Here is a 24117-nt window from a genome sequence, read left to right on the forward strand (position 1 = left end):
GTCATCACTTGGGGCTTTCCTCCCACATTAATGACACGCCGCGATATAACTGTAATACTGGCGGCGTTAAACCCAACTCGATCACTCACTCACTCATTTCATACGGGGCGCTGTCGGTACGTTGGCCTACGTTCCACTGACGAACTGGGATTTCGAACACACTGCACACACTTTTTGTATGTGCACATGTCTAGAGTTAGATTTCACGGAAAAGGCCGATGTACTAGTGTTGAACGGACTTTGTTCGTTATCACTCGTTTTGTTCCTGGGTATGTTAAAGAAATGAACGAGTTCTCATGCGTCGCACATTCGAGACCACTCGTGGAATTCCGTTACACTTCGAATCTCATCTTTCAGGTTACGAAAATGTGCGACTGCAAGCTCTTTCCCAGCGCGTGACACCTTCGTTATCCTCCCAGTATGAGAATATGGGCTTCGTGAATGGGCTATCGCTGTGAGGAGCTTGATTCACCTACGATTCACGATCCTACGCTAGGTGTCGCTTCCTAAAGTTCGGGAACCAGTCTGTCAATGAGGAAGTTTTCTAAATTTGTGTCAAGACAGGTCGGTCCTTGACGGTGAAATTCTACAAATGTGCCGTTTGTGATTTTCTGCTGAATTTGACAGTCTGATACAACCATGCCCCAGGATAGCCTAGATCACGAAGAGGTGGTAAAAGGACCACCCGAATGTGGTAAATATTTCTTTTTTCATTTGAAAAAGGAAAACATGGCTTTTCCCACGATGCTATTTTTAGATCCTTAGATCACACCTTTAGAATTGGTATTTCTTTTGGTATTGTTGCGTTTTTCATAGTATTAATTTTTTTAGGAGATTAGGCATATCTTTTTATGTTTGAGAGAGAGTCATTGTCATTGAAGTTATAACTTATCTTGTATTTACGAAAATGTTTAACTATAATTGATCTACAGGCTTGTTCAAATGTCAGAATGTTAATAAAAAATTGGGAAAAAATATTGTAAACAATTTACTTTCATGGATATATGTATCTACGTGTTATGGGTTTTCAGAAGCTTCAGAAGTAAGGATGGGACGAGTCCAAATTTACTACCCAGGTACCCACCTCCCTATTACCCGATCCTACCCGGGTACCCACTGTAGGTCTCAGGAGACGTCTTAAAATGTCAGATTGGGAACATTTTTAGAATAGCCCTGGCAAAACGTATGTAGATACATGTATTAAACAAACTGGTCATTTATACACTGAAGTTGAATTAAGTTATATCTTTATTCAACCATGAAAAATCAGAACAAATGGGTGCATAGACAGAAAGAAATGCGAACATTAGTGACTTGTAGTGTAACCATAGAGTTCTAGATAATTTTTGTCAATAAACAATATATCACGTGACTAACCACGGGTCCGGGTAGTCCTGTGGGTACCCGGGTCCTGCTCAGTACCCACCCGACCCGGGTACCCGAGGTACCGATCCCAGCTCTATTCAGAAGCATTCATAGTTTTCCCACTAATCCCATGAACAACTGTAAAACATCTCATTCAGGTGTAAAAGACAATTTTCTCTTGAAAACAAGTCATCGTCTGAGTATTTGCAGTGTCTGTGTGATGCTACACCCCCTGTTAAAGCGAGAGTCCCACAACGTATGATGTCCGAAAACCTATATATATGATCTGACAATATGTATAAAAAAACACACATACTTTTGAACATATATATTCAATGTCATCTTAGGCCAAAAGGTATTTTTCTTAAGTACTTCACCCCCAAATCAATCTCATTAAAATCAGGTCTTTGCCTCCGATAGCTCTGCATGAGGACGTGATGATATGTGAGGTGGCACCTGTTGGGTACTGTCAATCTGGAAAGTGTCGCCTCGTGAAGTTATTGGGAGTGTCTAACAATAGCATGTGTTATTTATATTATGGGAAGTTACATGATAAGATGATGTCATGTGTTGTTGTTAACAAGGAAGGTTGGAGTAGTGTGTGGAAGTAAATAGAAGCAATATACCTCCTTATGTTTTTTGGTTGTCGTTGAACTAAAAAAATAACTGCATCGTGAAACTATTGCCCAAGTCTCTCTCTCTCTCTCTCTCTCTCTCTCTCTCTCTCTCTCTCTCTCTCTCTCTCTCTCTCTCTCTCTCTCTCTCTTTCTCTCTCTCTGAGGCTAAAGGTCAACTTCTGTAATTTTTATTAACCTTTAAAACACATTGACAATAATAGTCCCACACAAAAAAATAACCAGTTGGGGTATAAATAGTTATGTCAGTATCTTTTAATTTGTTGGTGATGAACCCAGAAATAGTAACCAATGGTGACATCATATAAAATTGAAAGTAATAGAATCATAAATATAAAACAGGAATTATGTATTGTTTTTGATTTATAATAACCCATTATCAACTTCCAGCTTCGATAGGTGAGTCCGATATAAGCCTCTCTACCATCGTCTAACAGTCTAAGATGTGATATTTATGAGTAAGTGAGTATTGTTTCATGCCACTTTTAGCGATTTTCCATCAATATCACTTCACTTAACACTGGAATTTGGCTTCACACACCAAACCCATGTGGGGACTTGAACCCGGGTCTTCGGCATGACGAGCGAACGCTTTAACCACTAGGCTACCCGATCACTCCATTTTTGATGAGGCCACATCAACTTGATGATTATTTGTCATAATTTCTGCATCTTTTATAAAATATTGTCACCTTCGTGATGCCATTTTAGCTCAGTTGGCTGTCTTTTAAGGCGCCGCGATTCGCTGTGCAGAGTTGCGCCCCTTGGACACGCTAAAAACCTATGATTGTGGGTTCGAATCCCGGTTCGCCTGGATTATGTTTCTAGGTTTGTCAGCACCATACCCGTGCTCGTGGGTTTCACCGAAGTGGTAAACGTCTGAGACCTGCATCACTTCGGGCTTTCCTCCCACATTAAGCTGACACGCGTGATATAACTGGAACATTGTTAAAAGCGGCGATAAATCCAACTCACTCACTCACGTTTACTTTAAGGGTCGGTCGTGTAGCCTAGTGGTTAAAGCGTTCGCTCGTCACGCCGAAGACCCGGGTTCGATTCCCGACATGGGTACAATGTGTGAAGCCATTTCTTGTGTCCCCTGCTGTGATATTGCTGTGATATTGCTAAAAGTGGAGTAAAACCATACTCACTCACTCTATCCTCTCAAATTATGGGGTGGTCGGGTAGCCTAGTGGTTAAAGAGTTTGCCCGTCACGCCGAAGACCTAGGTTCGATTCCCGACATGGGTACAATGTGTGAAGCTCATTTCTGGTGTCCCCCGCTGTGATATTGCTGGGATATTGCTAAAAGCCGCGTAAAAGCGTACTCACTCACTCACTCACTCACTCACTTTTACTTTAATGGTTCAACTACCATGCCATGCTGTACATCTTCAAAGGTCAGGCTTGAAATATTGTTCAAAGTGTTTTGAACACTGTCATTCAATAGATTATGATTTATTATGTTATGACCATTTCAAATATTGTACCCCTACTACTAGGAGCGATGGGGTAGTCTAGTGGTTCATGTGTTCACTCATCACACCAAAGACCCGGGTTCGATCCCCCACATGGGTACAATGTGTGAAGCCATTTCTGGTGTCCTCTGCAGGATATTGCTGGAATATTGCTAAAAGTGGCGTAAAACCATACTCACTCACTCTTTCCTCTCAAATTATGGGGCGGTGGGGAAGCCTAGTGGTTAAAGCGTTCGCTCGTCACGCAAAAGACCCGGGTTCGAAACCCAACATGGATACAATGTGTGAAGCCCTTTTCTGGTGTCCCCTGCCGTGATATTGCTGGAATATTGCTAAAAGTAACATAACCATACTCACTCACTCATCCTCTCAAATTATGGGGTGGTCGGGTAGCCTAGTGGTTAAAGCATTTGCTTGTCATGCCGAAGACCTGGGTTCAATTCCCCACATGGGTACAACGTGTGAAGCCCATTTCTGGTGTCCCCGCCATGATATTGCTCAATATTGCCAAAAGCGATGTAAAACCAAACTGACTCACGACTCAAGTCCTAGACTTTCCCTTGCATTTTATTTTTCAATATTGGTCAAAATTTATTTTCAATCTGTTTTCTCTTTTGACCTTCATAATGCCTATGGATAACTGCATGTTTTATTCTGATGACTGGTGTCTCTCTATCGCAGCTGTCAGAGAAGGAAGCTTAATGGCATCATAGTGTGTTCATTGCTCAGGAAAGAAAATTAATCATGTGTGAAAATATCTCTTGTCATGTGAGTGGGTGGAGATTTCCCTATTCTATAAATAGTCATTGTTGCTATCATCATGTTCAATTGAACCGTGAACATCCGGGATAGAATAGGTCTTCATCAACCCATGCTTGCCGTAAAAGACGACTATGCTTGTCATAAGAGGCGACTAACGGGATCGGGTGGTCAGGCTCGCTGACTTGGTTGAAGCATGTCATCCCAATTGCATGGATCAATGCTCATGATGTCAATCACTGGATTGTCTGGTCAAGACTCGATTATTTATAGACGGCCGTCATATAGCTGGGACATTACTGAGTGCGGCGTTAAACATCAAACAAACAGAAAAAAAATCATGTTCTATTGTGTTTAGGGCTGGGACAAATCCAAATTTACTACCCAGGTACCCACCCCACTATTACCTGCTGTAGGTCTCAAAAGATAGGTATAAAATGTCCAATTGGGAATAGTTTGACCGTAGCCTTGAAGAATGTATTTAGATACACAAATAAAACTATCTCGTCACGCATACACTGAAGTTGACTTAAGGTTTGTCAAACATATAAAAGTCAGAAGGAATGGGTGCATAGTCAGAAAGAAATGCGAACATTAGTGACTTGTAGTGTAACCATAGAGTTCTAGATAGGTTTTGTCATTAAACAATATATCATGTGACTTACCACAGGGATGGGTAGTCCTGTGGGTACCCGGGTACCCACCCGACCCGAGTACCCGAGTTACCCATCCCAGCCCTAAATGTATTCATTTCAATGTGGTGAAGGCAAAGGGACATATTTGCTAAGAACAAGCATTCCACTGTTCCAAGTTGTCCACATGAACGTTTCGTATTTTTGAAGTATGTGATCATGGTAGTGGCTTTTTTAAAAGAATGTCCTTTTAAATAGAAGTCCTTATTTAACAAATGAGATAAATCTGTAATATTTATCTGTCAAAATACCATGTCCGACAGTCACACCTCCCATAAACCTCAAAAGCAGTGTTCGAGACGGTGAGGTAACGTAGCCTAGTGGTTAAAGTGTTATCTTGCCACACCGAAGATCCAAGTTTGATTCCCCACATGGGTACAACGTATGAATTAAGCATATTGTGCCCATTCAAGGCCGTTGTTAACTTTTTTTGACAGGGAGGGCAAATATTTGTACAAGTATCACTTCTCCCCAACTTGATTCAAATAAAACTGTTTTTTATAAAAAAAATCCAGGGGGGGCAACTGCCCCCCCTCCCCCCCCCTCCCCCCCCTGCCCCCCGGCTGGCTATGGCACTGCCATTTCTGGTGTAGTTGTAAGCTGACATGTTGTGATATAACTGGAATACTGTTCAAAGCGGCGTTAAACACAACTCACTCACTCACACACTTTGCAATGGTTTTCTCAACCCTTAGATAGATTTCACACTGCAGTAGTAATACAGTTGTAAATGATGTGTAGGTCCAGATATTGAAGAGAAGTTGCATCAGCTGTCCCTGGCCAGGGAGGATGACCGCGATGACATACAGCTTCAGTATGACATAGACAAGACTGCCACAGACTTGGAGAGACTGGTCATCGGGCCACAAGCAGTGAGTTGGCTGAGTGTTTACTGAAAATAGGGTTCATACAGGTTCACACTGGGTTCATACAGGTTCACACTGGGTTCATACAGGTTCACACTGGTTTCATACAGGTTCACACTGGGTTAATACAGGTTCACACTGGTTTCATACAGGTTCACACTGGGTTCATACAAGTTCACACTGGGTTCATGCAGATTCACACTAGGTTCATACAGGTTCACACTGGTTTCATACAGGTTCACACTGGGTTCATGCAGATTCACACAGGGTTCATACAGGTTCACACTGGGTTAATACAGGTTCACACTGGGTTAATACAGGTTCACACTGGTTTCATACAGGTTCACACTGGGTTCATACAAGTTCACACTGGGTTCATACAGGTTCACACTGGGTTCATGCAGATTCACACAGGGTTCATACAGGTTCACACAGGTTTCATACAGGTTCACACTGGGTTAATACAGGTTCACACTGGGTTAATACAGGTTCACACTGGTTTCATACAGGTTCACACTGGGTTCATACAAGTTCACACTGGGTTCATGCAGATTCACACTAGGTTCATACAGGTTCACACTGGTTTCATACAGGTTCACACTGGGTTCATGCAGATTCACACAGGGTTCATACATGTTCACACTGGTTTCATACAGGTTCACACTGGGTTAATACAGGTTCACACAGGTTTCATACAGATTCACACTGGGTTCATACAGGTTCACACTGGGTTAATACAGGTTCACACTGGTTTCATACAGGTTCACACTGGGTTCATACAGGTTCACACTGGTTTCATACAGGTTCACACTGGGTTCATACAGGTTCACACTGGGTTCATGCAGATTCACACTGGATTCATACAGGTTCACACTGGTTTCATACAGGTTCAGACTGGGTTAATACAGGTTCACACTGGTTTCATACAGGTTCTCACTGGGTTCATACAAGTTCACACTGGGTTCATGCAGATACACACAGGGTTCATACAGGTTCACACTGGGTTCATACAGGTTCACACTGGGTTCATGCAGATTCACACAGGGTTCATACATGTTCACACTGGTTTCATACAGGTTCACACTGGGTTAATACAGGTTCACACAGGTTTCATACAGGTTCACACTGGGTTCATACAGGTTCACACTGGGTTCATGCAGATTCACAGTGGGTTCATACAGATTCAGACTGGGTTAATACAGGTTCACACTGGTTTCATACAGGTTTTCACTGGGTTCATACAAGTTCACACTGGGTTCATGCAGATACACACAGGGTTCATACAGGTTCACACTGGTTTCATACAGGTTCACACTGGGTTCATGCAGATTCACACAGGGTTCATACATGTTCACACTGGTTTCATACAGGTTCACACTGGGTTAATACAGGTTCACACAGGTTTCATACAGGTTCACACTGGGTTCATACAGGTTCACACTGGGTTGATGCAGATTCACAGTGGGTTCATACAGATTCACACTGGGTTAATACAGGTTATTCAGTGGGTTCATACAGATTCACATTGGATTCATACAGGTTAACACTGGGTTCATCGAGTTAACCCTGGGTTCATACAGGTTCATACATGTTCACATGTGGTTCTCACTGGGTTCACATTGAGTGCATAAAGGTTTGCACTGGGTTCACACAGGTTCACATACGATTCATCCAAATTCATAACATTCAACACCATGTAGTACTACACTGTTAACATTCAACACATTGTAGTACTACACTGTTAACATTCAACACCATGTAGTACTACACCGTTAACATTCAACACATCGTAGTACTACACTGTTAACATTCAACACATTGTAGTACTACACTGTTAACATACAACACATTGTACTACTACACTGTTAACATTCAACACAGTGTAGTACTACACTGTTAACAATCAACACCATGTTGTACTACACTGTCAACATTCAACACCATGTAGTACTACACTGTCAACATTCAACACCATATTGTGCTACACTGTTAACATTCAACACATTGTTGTACTACACTGTTAACATTCAACACCATGTTGTACTACACTGTTAACATTCAACACCATGTTGTACTACACTGTCAACATTCAACACTATGTTGTGCAACACTGTCAACATTCAACACCATATTGTGCTACACTGTTAACATTCAACACATTGTAGTACTACACTGCTAACATTCAACACCATGTTGTGCAACACTGTTAACATTCAACACCATATTGTGCTTCACTGTTAACATTCAACACAGTGTAGTACTACACTGTTAACATTCAACAACATGTAGTACTACACTGTCAACATTCAACACCATATTGTGCTACACTGTTAACATTCAACACCATGTTGTACTACACTGTCAACATTCAACACTATGTTGTGCAACACTGTCAACATTCAACACCATATTGTGCTACACTGCTAACATTCAACACCATGTTGTGCTACACTGTTAACATTCAACACCATGTTGTACTACACTGTTAACATTCAACACCATGTTGTACTACACTGTCAACATTCAACACCATGTTGTGCAACACTGTCAACATTCAACACCATATTGTGCAACACTGTTAACATTCAACACATTGTAGTACTACACTGCTAACATTCAACACCATGTTGTACTACACTGTCAACATTCAACACCATGTTGTGCAACACTGTCAACATTCAACACCATGTTGTGCTACACTGCTAACTTTCAACACATTGTAGTACTACACTGCTAACATTCAACACCATGTTGTGCAACACTGTCAACATTCAACACCATATTGTGCTACACTGTTAACATTCAACACAGTGTACTACTACACTGTTAACATTCAACACATTGTTGTACTACACTGTTAACATTCAACACCATGTTGTACTACACTGTTAACATTCAACACCATGTTGTACTACACTGTCAACATTCAACACCATGTTGTGCAACACTGTCAACATTCAACACCATATTGTGCTACACTGTTAACATTCAACACATTGTAGTACTACACTGTTAACATTCAACACCATGTTGTGCAACACTGTCAACATTCAACACCATATTGTGCTACACTGTTAACATTCAACACATTGTAGTACTACACTGTTAACATTCAACACCATGTTGTGCAACACTGTCAACATTCAACACCATATTGTGCTACACTGTTAACATTCAACACAGTGTAGTACTACACTGTTAACATTCAACACCATGTTGTGCTACACTGTTAACATTCAACACATTGTAGTACTACACTGCTAACATTCAACACCATGTTGTGCAACACTGTCAACATTCAACACCATATTGTGCTACACTGTTAACATTCAACACAGTGTAGTACTACACTGTTAACATTCAACACCATGTTGTACTACACTGTCAACATTCAACACCATGTTGTGCAACACTGTCAACATTCAACACCATATTGTGCTACACTGCTAACATTCAACACCATATTGTGCTACACTGCTAACATTCAACACCATGTTGTGCTACACTGTTAACATTCAACACATTGTTGTACTACACTGTTAACATTCAACACATTGTAGTACTACACTGTTAACATTCAAGACATTGTTGTACTACACTGTTAACATTCAACACATTGTAGTACTACACTGTTAACATTCAACACCATGTTGTGCTACACTGTTAACATTCAACACATTGTAGTACTACACTGCTAACATTCAACACCATGTTGTGCAACACTGTCAACATTCAACACCATATTGTGCTACACTGTTAACATTCAACACAGTGTAGTACTACACTGTTAACATTCAACACCATGTTGTACTACACTGTCAACATTCAACACCATGTTGTGCAACACTGTCAACATTCAACACCATATTGTGCTACACTGCTAACATTCAACACCATATTGTGCTACACTGCTAACATTCAACACCATGTTGTGCTACACTGTTAACATTCAACACATTGTTGTACTACACTGTTAACATTCAACACATTGTAGTACTACACTGTTAACATTCAAGACATTGTTGTACTACACTGTTAACATTCAACACATTGTAGTACTACACTGTTAACATTCAACACCATGTAGTACTACACTTGTGCTACACTGTTAACATTCAACACCACATGCTACGCTGTCAACATTCAACACCACGTTGTGCTACACTGTCAACATTCAACACCACTTTGTGCAACACTGTTCATATTCATCTTTAGTTTGATTAAACTGTTCCTAAACTGTAAATATTACCATTTTCCCTACAATATTAACATTCAACGCCATGTCGTGCTGCACTTTTAGCCACTCAATACCATCTGTTATTTCTCCCCTGCTGTAACATGGCTTCTTGTTTACCACCAGCTACGCCGAGGAAATAAGGATGAGGTGGATGGACTGATCCCCAGGATGGTCAGACATGGAGGTGTTCACCATCCCCCACCATACCCAGGTCACCATCCCTATCAACGTCTTCCCCAACAACGACCGCCTCCCCAACACTCACAGCAACACTCACAGCAACACTCACAGCAACAACTGTGGCCGCAGAGTCCTCTACAGCAGCAGCAGCAGCAGCAGCAGCAGCCTCAGGCCAGACAACAGTACACACCTGTCCCTGGGCCACTAGAAGGTGCTGAGGACAATTTTCAATCACATGTTGTAACTGCAACGAGATTGGTTCCAAGCGTTCACCAACAGAGGTTTGACCCAGGAAGGAATTCAGAACCTTTTCTGCTTGCCATGAATCCTGGAACACGAGGGCCTCCTGAGATGCTCCCCCCACCCTATCCTGGAGGAGTACCAACTGGAACTCCAGCACAGATGCATCCGGAGCTGTCTGAAACAGGCGACGTGAACTTAGATGATGTCCTCACTTTCATCAGAGAAGACTTGGAAACAGATGGTGAGGTGGTAGGGCCACCCAAGCTGCCAATGACTGACATGAGAACAACTTCTGGTTGTTATGTTGCCACATCAACGAAGGGCCCAACTGATTGGTTGCAGGGTACTTCACATTCCTGCAGTGAGAGTTCTCCGTCCCGGGTGGTGGCAAGCAATGATGGCCTCGCAGCACAGTTCCCAAACAACATTGATCGTTTTATTCAGCATGTTGTGTCCAGTTCATTGCAGTATCCACATCGTGGTGATGGACAATTTAATCAAAGTGCTGTCATACAGGAAAACAGTTCAGCTTATCCACCAGCAGTGCCACGTCTCCCAGCAAACAGCCAGGCTTATCCACCAGCAGTGCCACGTCTCCCAGCAAACAGCCAGGCTTATCCACCAGCAGTGCCACGTCTCCCAGCAAACAGCCAGGCTTATCCACCAGCAGTGCCACGTCTCCCAGCAAACAGCCAGGCTTACCCACCAGAAGGGCCCTATCACTCAGCAAACGGTCACTTTGTACTTCAACAGCCTGGTGTAAGACATGCCTCAAGAATTGACTTAAGACAAGGATCTAGCCCACCCCCGAACCTGTTAGGAGTCTCTCAACTGGATCATGGCACCGCAGTCACTTCTACAGGTTCTAGCCAACATCCTTTTGAATTGTCTGATCAAGACGGTGCACCTGGTGGAGAAGCTCCAGTCGTTCGCCCACCTCCAGACAGGTTCTCGCCTGGCCAAGACAGATCACCTTGTGGAGAAGCTCCAGTCGTTCGACCACCTCCAGACAGGGTCTCACCTGGCCAAGATGGAATGTGTACTAATCCTGGCATCCCTGTTGAAGCTCCAGGGGGATCGCCTTGTTCGAGTACCTCCAGTCATCTCGGTCCCGGTGGGGAAGGTCCATCAAGCTCCACAGAGTATTCTGATACAGACGAGGAGGATGAAGCCATGCGGCATGATGAGGACACGTAGGTGTATTCTCCTCGGTTGATGAAACTTAAATAGAGAATCTCACCCGAGTGTCTTTTGATATCAATTATATCAACAGGAGTTGATAAAAGTGGGAAAACTCCGAGGCTTGCCGAGGATTTTTTCCACTTTTATCAACGAGTGTTGATATATTTCTTATCAAAAGACACGAGTGTGAGATTTTATTTATCATCCAACATCATTCTTCCAACTTTTTCAATTTGTAGACAGTAATAAGCAGTGTAAAAAGTACTGCTAACAGCTTCAGGTAACCAATGACGTCACAATGGTCTGCAAAGCATTGTGATGCAAATTCATTGCAGCAGCGATATCTACAGTGTAGATATCGCTTGATCTCGCCCAAGCGATATCTCCTGTGGGAGCCAGTTTGGGATGATAAAGGGGGTTGCATGGCAACTTGTCTTAGGTGCCGTAGTTTGCTGTACTGAGTTGCATCCCATGTGCCACATCGTCATGATATGGCTGAAATACTGCCAATGTCACATGTAATAAAATCCAATAATTGCTTGTTTGGATCCCTGGTGTCAACACCATATCTGGGGTAGAATAGGTCTTCAGCAACCCATGCTTGCCACAGTAAGAGGAAACTATGCTTGTCATAAGAGGCGACTAACGGGATCGGGTGGTCAGACTCGCTGACTTGGTTGATGCATTTTATCGTATCCCAATGATATGGATCGATGCTCATGAGGTCAATCACTGGATTGTCTGGTGCAGACTCGATTATTCACAGACCACCGTCATATAGCTGGAATATTTGCTAAGTGCGGCTCTAAACAACAAACAAACAAACAAAACAAACAAACAAACAGCACCATATCCGTACGCGTGGTTTCACTGAGGTGGTAAATGTATCAGATCTGGTTCTCCTCGTCTTTCCTCCTCATCAAACTGATGCGTTGATATAACTGAAATACTGTCCTAATCCCAACTCACTCACAAATGTGCCATAAAGTGAAAATTATGCACGTTTTTGCTACGGTGCTGCAAATGTTTATCAGTAGATTTTCTTTCTGTAAAACCCATGGGGTTCGTATGGAAAAGGTCCTCAACACTCAATTGCTAGCCGTAAGAGGCGGCTATAGTTGATCTGTTGGGTCAGACTCTCCACCTGTAGTGAGTGAGTGAGTGAGTGAGTGAGTGAGTTAAGATTTAACGTCACATCGGCAGTATTTCAGCCATATCGTGATGAGCATCCCTGTAGAGGTTAATCTAGGATTCCAAACAAGTGCCCTTTGCAGCAAACTAGAACAAAAATCAATTTTCAAAATTGTTAAAGTTCTTATTTTCTAAAATTAGGAGGTACTTTAAATTGAATTCAATGTCAGAGAATCCGGGTAGAGAATACGTCTTCAGCAACCCATGCTTGCCGACAATGCTTGTCGTAAGAGGTGACTAACGTGATTGGGTGGTCAGACTCGCTGACTTGGTTGATGCATGTCATCATATGATGTTAATCACAGGATTGCCTGCTTCAGAGTCAATTATTTACAGACTGTGGCATTAAACAACAAACAAGCAACAACAACAACAACAAAATCACAAACAAACAAAAGGGCAGCTTAAGAAATTAGTCTCTCTAAGACTCACAGAAGTCAAATGAGGTCTACTTTTGTTGATATATTGAAGCAGTGTTTTGTTTGTTTGTTTGTTGTTTAATGCCTTACTCAGCAATATTCCAGCATATGATGTCAGTCTGTAGTGATTTAGGAGATAAACATAATGTGTTTTCAATGTAGAGCTAGGTATCCTGTAGATTTAACCCCGCTAAATTGAGCGCGGTTAAATCGCTCCGCTAAATTTAGCGAGGTTAAATCTACAGGTAACCTAGCTCTACATTGAAAACACAGTATGTTTATCTCCTTTCTACCATGACTAAATAAAACGCGAACTCTTTGGTGTTAGCAAATATACTGAGTAAAGCGGCATGGGTTGAGTCCAGGGTTTTGAGTGGGTCATCGATCTGAATTAGGGAATCACCAAACAAAATATGGCGCTGTGTATACTCAAGCAGTTTGTTTACACTGTAATACTTCACTGGAACATATGACAGGCATTGAAAGCATATGAGCACGGCAACTTGGTTAGCTAACATTAGATGGGCATCCCTAAAGAAAACAAAGCAAGCTTTGCAAGGCTTTCGCTCTACATCGCACGTCACCATTATGACGTCATATCGCTCATTGTGACGCAAAAGCTATGTCTCCAAAACGTAAATACATTCCCTTTGTAGATTTCTATCGTGATTTCTGCACGAAATGCATTGCCACACATTCTTTGAATACTGTAGTAACCGCACGTATGCATTTTGTAACCTGTAATTGTAGATATAATTATTTAAATATGCCTACCGACAATGACTGAAAAAAGTACTATTCTGTGAATATCAGCTTCCGCGGTGACGCAGTCGTCAAACCAGCTGTTTCAATCAGAGGGGGTTTATTGTGATTTAATAGCCTCTGATTGACCAATCAGAATCGAGTAAATTCCAAATTCATGGTAGAATAGTGAATAATGCTTTACGCCGCTTTTAGCAATATTCCAGCAATATCACGGCGGGGGACACCAGAAATGGGCTTCACACATTGTACCCATGTCGGGAATCGAACCCGGGTCTTAAACGTTTTAACCACTAGGCTACCCGACCGCCCGTCAGTCTGTAAGTACATTGATATACGCAGCCTAACCAACCGATCCCGTTAGTCGCCGCCTACGACAGCCGGGGCTGCTGATGACCAATTCTAACCCGGATCTCCATGGCGATGAAACAACAGATGGCCACAGGCTATGCAACAGGTGGACGGACAGGGTATTTTGACAGATAAATGTTACAGATTTACCTCCTTTGTTAAATAACAATCTCATATAAATCAGATCTTAGTTCTCTCTACAGCTAAACAAAGATCTGAGGACATCCCATTACAGGTCATGTCAGATCGACCTTGCGCGAACTTTGACCGAACAATAGAATGACCAATCAGAAGGAAGCTTTCTCGTGCTTTACGGCACTAATTTCAAATTGGCGACTACGCTTGGAAACATATTTTGACAAATTCTCGATTACAAATTTGAAACCTGAACAAAAGAACATTCTGGAATGGCTAATAGATGGTCTAGATTGTATGGATACAGTCGTTAAACCCGTAACTATCGTTTGGAGTTAAAGTTTTCGAGGCTGCAGGATCAGAAATCACATTCCGACTGTCACTTTCATAATCTGGTAAGCGATGCTCTGATTGGTCGGGTGAAAGGTCGTTCTGACGTGACCCCTAATGGGATGTCCTCAGATCTTTGTTTAGCAGTAGCGAGAACTGAGGTCTGATTTTAATGAGATTGGTTAAATAAGGACTTCTTTTTAAACTGACATTCCTTTAAAAATGCCATTACCATGATCACATACTTCAAAAATACAAAACGTTCACGTGGACAACTTGGAACAGTCGAATGCTTGTTCTTAGCAAATATGTTCCTTTGCCTCCACCACATTGAAATGAACACAATTAGGGCTGGGACAGGTAACTCGGGTACATGGTCGGGTGGGTCCTGCATAGGACCCGGGTACCCACAGGACTACCCGGACCCGTGGTAAGTCACATGATATATTGTTTAATGACAAAAACTCACTATAGCTCAGTGGTTACACTACATGTCGCTAATGTTCGCATTTCTTTCTGACGATGCGCACATTCCTTTGGACTTTTATATGTTTGAGTAAAGATAAGCTTCAGTCAACTTCAGTGATCGATGATCTGATTGTTTGATACATGTATCTAAATAGTTTTAACCAGGGCTGCGATAAAACAATAACAAATCAGACATTTCGTTCTCAGCTCTTGAAACTTGCAGTGGGTATCCACGTAGGGTCGGGTAATAGGCGGTCAGGTACCCGGGTAGTAAATTTGGACTCATCCCAGCCCTAATGTGGAGACATATTGCTGTTTTTACACTGTGGTCTGAAAGTTGGTGTTCAAGCACTTGCTGTTTTTCCTTCCCCTAGCACCAGACTGTGACTTGATCCATTGGTTAAATAAACAAACTACATAACTTAGGCTTAAAAAAAATAATAGTCTTGGTTCTGAGGTTCCTCATCATTAAGTTCACCGCAAGTTTCATAATTATTTCCATTTTTATTAAAGCAAAACAAATCTTTAAACATCCCAAGTCCAGTGGTAGTCAAATACTGTATTCCATTTATGTAGGGAGGCCCTTTCCAAGGTTGGTTGTCCACAACTGTTTATTTGGTTACACAACTGTTATTTGGTTACATACTAGTTTCAACAGCAACAAAAAAACAAAAAAATGAAAAACACTGCCTGCCCTCCTGCACTATATTTTCAAAAGCCATTGCCTGAGAACCAATTTTTTTTTTTTAAGCCTCATCAACTGTAAGTATTTACGGATGATCGAGGAATGTAGTGTGTATTAATTGACCAGATAATTGTGATATATTGAGTATAGATTGATTTCATTCGAGATTTCAGCCATGTTGGTGGCCATCTTGGATTTTCTGCCACCAGGGATCGCTGCTGAGCTGGATGCTTATTGGAAATGTTCAGAATTGTTCAATGGTGCCTTTAGTGCACAATTTCCGCCTCAACTGCCCCAATAGAAGTTCTAAACATGTGTTTCTTGTTCACCAGCGTGGTTCACTACTTTGCGGATCTGGGTCTTCAACAGGTCAAAGAGATCTACAGAGACAACCAGCAGTTAGTTGTGAACAATGTCAACAATCTCAATCACCAGCGGCAGGTGTGTGTTTGTAGTAGAACTCATGTTTATATGTATGTTTCATGTAATCTCAAAATTGGAGTGAGTGAGTATGGTTCAACACCGCTTTTAGCAATATTCCAGCAATAACACGGCGGGCGGACACCAGAAATGGGCTTCACACATTGTGCCCATGTGGGGAAGCGAACCCAGGTCTTCAGCGTGACGAGCTCACGCTTTAACTACTGGGCTAACATGTAATTACGTTAGAGAACCTTTGTAACCTTGACACTATTTGGAATAGGTTTTAATAAATGAGGGTTTGTTGGATAATCGGAAAAAAGATCTTTTTGGGTCTTTAGGCATTCGTTTTGATAAGCTGTGAGTGGTGAGTCTGCTTTAAACTGTTTTCATTTTTTAGTCACAGTCATGTCAACCTCATGGAGCAAAGCCTAAACAGACCAGAGCCCCGTTCCACAAAGCTATCTTAGCACTAAGGTGATCATGACTCCTGACACTGGCTTACGACAGTCTTAGCGCTAAGAGCGCTTTGTGGAAAGGGTCACTGGGAACTAAGTGACTTTGCCAGGTAATTTTGAAAAGCAGTTGTTATTTTGCTAAATTTTGTCAGTGATATAAAACGAGACCTATACAAATACACATGCTCCCTGTGCAGAGTTGTATCCCTTGGGCACGCCAGAAACATGATCGTGGGTTCGAATCCTGTTTTGCCTCAGTTATGTTTGGAGGTTTGTCAGCTCGTGGGTTTCACCGAAGTGGTAAACGTCTGAGACCTGCATCACTTTTGGCTTTCCTGCAACATTAAGCTGACACGCCGTGATAAAACTGTTAAAAGCGGCGTTAAACCCAATTCACTCACTCATTCATTATGAGGCAAAAACACCCATGTCAATATATCCACTCAATTCCTATTTGTAGAAGGTGAGCTTCTGTACTTAAGTGATAACCAGGAAGTGTTATATGTGACCCTGGATAGGAAGTGTCAGCTGGGTTCTGGAAACACAATAATTATGTTTTATTGATACTGGTTTGCAAATTGGCTTGGTCGGAATTTCTGTTTTGATTACGAGTTGTTAATTTAAGAGCTAAGTTTCACATGAGGACCATCCAGCTGAAAAAAAACTCAGGCTGAATTAAATGAACTTTTCCCTACTGTACAGTTAGAGTTCAAAAGACACTTCCAGTCAAGTGGGTGCTCTACCGAACATACCATAAAAAGTTTTATTTTAGGACATTTCCAAATTTGACACGTCAGTGACAAGAATGATGTTCGAAGAATTCCCTATTTTGACTTGTACCATATCTTGCCCTGATTTTTTCAAGTGAACAATTGACTTGCCTTTGCATGTGTTTGTGATGTGTGCTACTGTGGGGCAGGATATGCTCACCTTTTCGCAAACACCTATCATCACTATTTGATTTTGATTTGGTCATAAACACATGCTCAGGATATAGTCAGAATCATACAGTCGTTTTGTTGCTTTTACTTACCTAACAGTGTCAAATTAAGACATGGTCTCTGTGTGATTAAGATAATTGTAAATTGCTTGGTTGGGAAAATCACCATAGAACAGACTTACAAAATCCGTGTTGCTTGACTTGAAAGGAACTTTCTGTGCTTGCCAGTTAGTCCGAGGATAGTCCCGATTTAATTGGCGGTTATGTTTTACAGACGGCCCTTTACATTGCTGTGATGCTGCGGAAATACGACATAGTGTACTTCCTGCTGCAGATTGGGGCTGACCCAAACATTCAGTGCATGGAACATAGGGTAAGCACGCCATCACTTGAACACTTGTTTGTGAACAAAGTAAGCACGCCATCACTTGAATTCTTGTTTGTGAACAAAGTAAGAACGCCATCACTTGAACATTTGTTTGTGAACAAAGTAAGCACGCCATCACTTGAACACTTGTTTGTGAACAAAGTAAGAAAGCTATCACTCATTGGAACATCCTAATATCATCCTAATATGATCATTTTTGAAAGGCAATGATGAATATACAACTGATGTGTCTTCAGTGTTAGAAAATAAGCAAGAAAGTCAAGCTGCCTTTTTCATTATCTCAGTAATTTTAGTGACCAAATATTTGTTAAAATCTTATGGCTTCCCCAATAAACACCCTCAAATTATGTTGCAAAGATGTTTCAGCTGAAAAGGGAAAATATCCATTCTCATCCTTGATTATTGCATGCTGAAATAAGTTCCTCTGCCTACGGGGCACATCCTACGAATATGACAAGTGTCATGAAATGTTTAACAGAGTGACAAGATGCAAGCCCCTATACACAAAGCCATCGACCTGGGAGATACGCAGATGGTGATACTCCTGCTTAGTTACGATGGCCTGGACATTGAACTGCAGCGGATCTGTGATAGTGAGTAGCCTGTCAGTGATCACCTGTGAGTGAGTGAGTGGGTGGGTGAGTGAGAATGGGTGGGAGAATCTGTGAGTGAGTGAGTGAGTGACGCAGCCATAATTGGGAATCGAACCCTTGATCTTAAGCTCCTGGCATGCCTAAGGGATGCAACTCTGCTCAACTGGGCCCTCTCAGTAATAGTTTCAGTACCATATTGCAATCCAAGAATTTTACTGGACACAATATATTGCATTTTATAAGCTGAAAAGCTGAGAATGGATGCAAATGTAAGGCTTTGTGAGTCCCATGAAATTCCAAGGAGTATCACTATTTTTGTCATTAAAATTAATTCAGTTGTAACATGTATGTTAACTTTAATTGACTGCCCATTCTTTCAATTTCCTAATTCTTCACTGAAAATGTCTTCCTCTCAATGTTTTGGAGAAATTGCCTGTCATGACATACTTCCCCTAACTGAGTTTGTTTAATGTTTCAGAGAAGACTCCCCTGATGTTAGCGCTCCATGGCCACATCCAGGGCAATGAGGACCGAGATAGATGTGAAATTATTCATCACCTCGTGAACTGTGGTGCCAATATTGATAAATTTGTAAGCATCCATTTTTTTCCAATAAGGTTATTACGTGTGGTCACCCAGTGGGCAATCTGGGTTAGAATTGCTTCCCAGCAACCGGACAAGGCGAATAAATAGATCAAGTGGTCATGCTGGGTCAAGCTGGGTCATCATGCCCCGACGATGTGGATCATTGCTCAGGATATCAATCAATGGATTGTCTGGCCCATACTTGATTATTTATAGGCTGCGGTCATATAGCTGGAATATTTTGAATGTTGGGAGTTAGATTAAAAAAAAGATCGCAGTAAATTTAATGTTACTATCTGTACCAGAATATTTATTTTTTCCTGTAGGTGGGAATGTATTTTTCTAAGAGCAAGGTGTTTCAGATAGTTATATAAGTTTTCATTTGTATATACCGTATTCACCGTAATAACTGCCCCGCTCTAATATAGCGCCCACAGGGAGATTTGTTGATATATTGGCTAGTGAACAATCCCAATTAGCACCCCTTCCAACCCCTATTGGCATATAATATGCACAGCTTCCTTCCCCTATTTGCGTATAATACGCTCTTGTGTGTTATATGCACCCTTTATTATTAGCAATTAAATTCTGGAAACATATATTTGTTGTACATAAACATTTCAGGCTGTCAGTATAAACCATGAAATTTATCTTTCAACTTTTTTTCACCAAAATAATATTCTAATAAGAGCCCTGGGCGCTTATTACGTCGAATACAGTAATATAAAAATAGTGATTTTCTAATATATATTTTCATATGCCATATGTTAGGGTCAGACATCCAATCATAATCAAGTCTCACCTGAAGGAATCTGATCTGTGAATGCTTCAACAAGTTTTGCTCATTTCTTTTAATATCTTTCAAGAAAGTAGTCATTCTAGTTTAGAACAGGTGCCCAGCAACCTATGCTGGTTGTAATGGATCAGGTCATCAGGGTTGGTGACTCAGTTGATGCATGTCAGTGTACCCCAACAGTATTTCCTGGTTGGTCCGTCCAGGCTTGATTGTTTACTGGTTGCCATCATATAGCTGAAATATTGCTGTGGGACGTATAACAACAAACACTCACTCGCACCTCAAAGTACCAGCTGAGCACCAACCTTGCCTTTTCAAAGGCTGTTTTTGTCTTGGTGCAGGCCATATCAGTTAGTATAGTTATTCCTGGTAAATTGAGTGAATAAGTGAATTTAATTTTAAGTCTCATCAGCAAAATTTCAGCCATAGCATAACTTGAACAATTTATACAATATTTATAAAACCTGTCGATGAAGGACAGTATAATAACTAGCAATATATCACAGTTTGACTTAAAACTAGTTGTAAAACATTAACAAAGCTAAGGTCACCACACTAGGGATCAAGGGGTACCTCTGTAACCTGCATGGTTCCCCAGCAGGATTTACACCTTTCCCTTTGTTACTGTCAATTGTTTCAAGTTTAGCCAGAGATTAAAAGTGAACAAATATTCTGCAGTTAAAATGGGGTATGTATTGGTGATTCAGGGTAAAAACTCACTCATTTTAGTCATTAGGACGATAGGGAAAAAGGTTTAAGTAATTACCACTTGTTCAATGTTCTGAAACAATTATCATAATGTCAGTAAATGCTTGCCTTGTCATTATAAGGGTGGAATATTGCTTGAAAACACCCTAAAACCAAGGCCTTGAAGATGGTAGCTGAAATTTTGTATGAACAATACATTTCCTCAGAATGAGAGCAGCGACAAGACGGTCCTGATGATGGTGATCGAGACACGTGATGTGAGCCTTGTAGAACACTTCCTGGAAGGCATTGGCGTAGGGATGTCACGTGACCTGATCAACCGAGCAAACAAGGTGGGAAACACGAGTCTGCACATCGCAGCAGGGATGAAGATGCTGGAGAAGGAGGAGCACCTGCATCTACTGACGATGCTCATACACTTCGGTGGAAATACTGATGCCCCCAATCAAGACCTTAAAACACCCAAAGATTGGAAACGGAACTTGGTGAGTGTGAAGATGGGGACTAGGCTTGTAGTCTTGGCAAGATGGCTTCAAGTGACTCATAGCCCACTATTGTCACAAAGCACAGCCAGAATGTATACTGAACAAAACAAATATGGGATCATGACTATTTTTGGGGAAATTGTTTTTGTAGTTAAGACTGAGAACACAACAATCTCATTAAAATCAGACCTCAGTTCGCGCTATCGCTAAACAAAGATCTGAGGACATCCCATTAGGGGTCACATCAGAACGACCTTTAATCGGACCAGTCAGAGCTAGACCATCTATTAGCCATTCCAGAATGTTCTTTTGTTCAGGTTTCAAATCTCCAATCGAGAATTTGTCAAAATATATTTCGAAGCGTAGTCGCCAATTTGAAATTAGTACTGTAAAACACGAGAAAGCTGCCTTCTGATTGGTCATTCCATTGGTCGGTCAAAGTTTGTGCAAGGTCAGTCTGACGTGACCCGTAATGGGATGTCCTCAGATCTTTGTTTAGCGGTAGCTCCCATACTTTAACATAGGCTTACAACAGTCGTAGCGCTAAGATGATCGTAACTCCCATACTTTAACACAGACTTACGGCAGTTGTAGCGCTAAGATAATCCTAACTCCCATACTTTAACATAGGCTTACAATAGTTGTAGCGCTAAGATGATCGTAACTCCCATACTTTAACATGGTCTTACAATAGTTGTAGCGCTAAGATCGCTTTGTGCAAGTGGGCCCAGGTGAAGTGTCTCATTATTCAGACATGTGACTTCCTCTTTTGCAGTTTGATGAAATCAGGAGGCAGCGCCTGACATACCGTAGTCACTACTGAAGTCTGGAACTACAGTCTGACTACACACCAATATTAGAACCATGACATACCAAAGTCCCAACACTGAGGACAGAGTTGGGACAAATAATACAGTTAAAAATCTCACAGACCCTACACCTATTCAAAATACTCCAATGAAAATAGCAGAAATTGAGAATGAAAAGTGAAAATCATGTAATCTATCGGTAATGCCCATCAACTGCACAGCCAGCCTGTTGACATCCGGTGTCTATCACAGTCCAGTAGACAGCAGGTCAGTGTGGACCAGCTTGTACAGATCTTCCAAAGGAGTGAGTGAGTGAGATCTTACGCCGCTTTTAGCAATATTCCAGCAATATCACGGCGGGGGACACCAGAAATGGGCTTCATACATTGTACCCATATTGGGAATCGAACCCGGGTCTTCGGCGTGACGAGCTAACGCTTTAACCACCTGGCTACCCGACTGCACCTCTTCCAAAGGATCACAATATGTATGTGCTTCAAACACAGTTCCTCTTACACTGACAAGGCGCCATGCTGATTTGTTTGTTTATAGTTATTCAATACTGCCTTGTGTCAAGATGGTTTTGATTTGGTTTGTTGTTTTACACCGCTTTCAGTAATATTCCAGCTATATGACGGCGGTCTGTAAATAATCGAATCTGGACCAGACAATTCAGTGATTGACATCCTGAGCATCGATCCATGCAATTTGGATACGATGACATGCATCAAACCAAGTCAGCGAACCTGACCACCCGATCCCGTTAGTCGCCCCTTGCGACAAGCATAGTCGCTTTTTACGGATTTTACGGTAAGCATGGGTTGCTGAAGACCTATTCTAACCCGGATCTTCGCGGGTGTGTGTCAAGATGGACAATGGTTGAGGAACTCTGGACTGTCTGCTGACCACACATAACTGACCTGCTACAGTTTTAATACAACAATACAACATCCTTCTAGATCGAGACACTTTCTGTGAATTGCACTGGAATAGATAGACAATTGGACCAAATTCTACATTTGGCGCCCATTCCAAGTTTAGTGCTAATTTTATGTCTCTGGTATTGGCAAGTGGCTGCTTAAACCACTGTCCAATAGCCCCTATCTGTAAAGTGATTTCATATGAAATATTTTATCCATCACATTTAATGAATGTTGAACTGGTAAAATAGTCTGAAATATGTATAATATTGTTTAGATGATTTGTTTTTATTTGTGAGAATATATTTTTTTTATAAATTTACCATGTTATAAACATTTCTCATAAGTTATAACATGGAACAGTGTTATAAAAGTGTTATAACATGGACAAGTTATGTGACACAAGAAATGTTATGTCATGGAACTGTTGAAATATTGCAAAGTGTGCTAACATGAGAAAATGTTGTATAACAGGGGGATGTGTTATAACATGGGAAGGTGTCGGGGGGTGGGGTGGCGGTTGGGTGGTGGGGGGTGGGGTTTCGGGTGGGGGGTGGGGGTTGGTTGTCTACAACATACCTATGTGTATGCAGTTCAGGTATTGGACTCTCAAAACATTTTTATTTAATAAAACAGCACTAAGGTATCCATTTTCCCGAGGCAAGGGATTTAACTGACTATAAAAGTCCAGTTTCCACCCTTGCCCAACTAGGCTGGTATTATAGAGTTACATTTTGGCTGTACTAACGAGTCTGTGCATAGTCCAATCAAAATCATGCACCGAAATCGAAATCCAGTTCAACAACTGTCGTGCAGATTTCAGTTGATTGCAGGATTTGCAAAACATGTGCACCACCAACTCGTTGTCAGCAGATATTTTCCAAATCTTTTCATGTTTTTCATCAAGGTGCCCACGTGATTTGATGCATTTTGCGATGTAAGACCCGTTTTATCAAAATATAGATCTTGATTATCGATCAGATCGTCCTGACTCGGTGCCACCATTTTGTGTGAAGCAAACACGAGTGATGCGAGAGG

At 41.5% G+C, this 24117-nt stretch overlaps 1 protein-coding gene across 1 annotated transcript; it reads left to right on the forward strand.

Annotated features, from left to right (window-relative positions):
• Nucleotides 1–521: 521 nt before the first annotated feature.
• Nucleotides 522–23578, forward strand: LOC139458391 (putative uncharacterized protein DDB_G0291608). The gene is made up of 9 exons (XM_071239809.1): nt 522–694; nt 5670–5800; nt 10155–11647; nt 16310–16418; nt 18070–18168; nt 18662–18776; nt 19255–19367; nt 21072–21350; nt 22126–23578. Exons 1-9 carry the CDS (start codon nt 640–642, stop codon nt 22171–22173), a joined length of 2442 nt encoding a protein of 813 aa, XP_071095910.1. The 5' UTR covers nt 522–639; the 3' UTR covers nt 22174–23578.
• Nucleotides 23579–24117: the final 539 nt, after the last annotated feature.

The sequence above is a fragment of the Haliotis cracherodii genome, unplaced genomic scaffold (assembly GCF_022045235.1).
Source record: "Haliotis cracherodii isolate W230 unplaced genomic scaffold, xgHalCrac1.p SCAF_12, whole genome shotgun sequence".
Classification (NCBI taxonomy): domain Eukaryota; kingdom Metazoa; phylum Mollusca; class Gastropoda; order Lepetellida; family Haliotidae; genus Haliotis; species Haliotis cracherodii.

Coding starts and splice junctions, on each gene's coding strand:
- LOC139458391 (XM_071239809.1), top strand. CDS start 640: ATGCCCCAGGATAGCCTAGATCACGAAGAGGTGGTAAAAGGACCACCC. Junction 5,801..10,154: donor TGGTCATCGGGCCACAAGCA/GTGAGTTGGCTG, acceptor GTTTACCACCAG/CTACGCCGAGGAAATAAGGA. Junction 11,648..16,309: donor ATGCGGCATGATGAGGACAC/GTAGGTGTATTC, acceptor CTTGTTCACCAG/CGTGGTTCACTACTTTGCGG.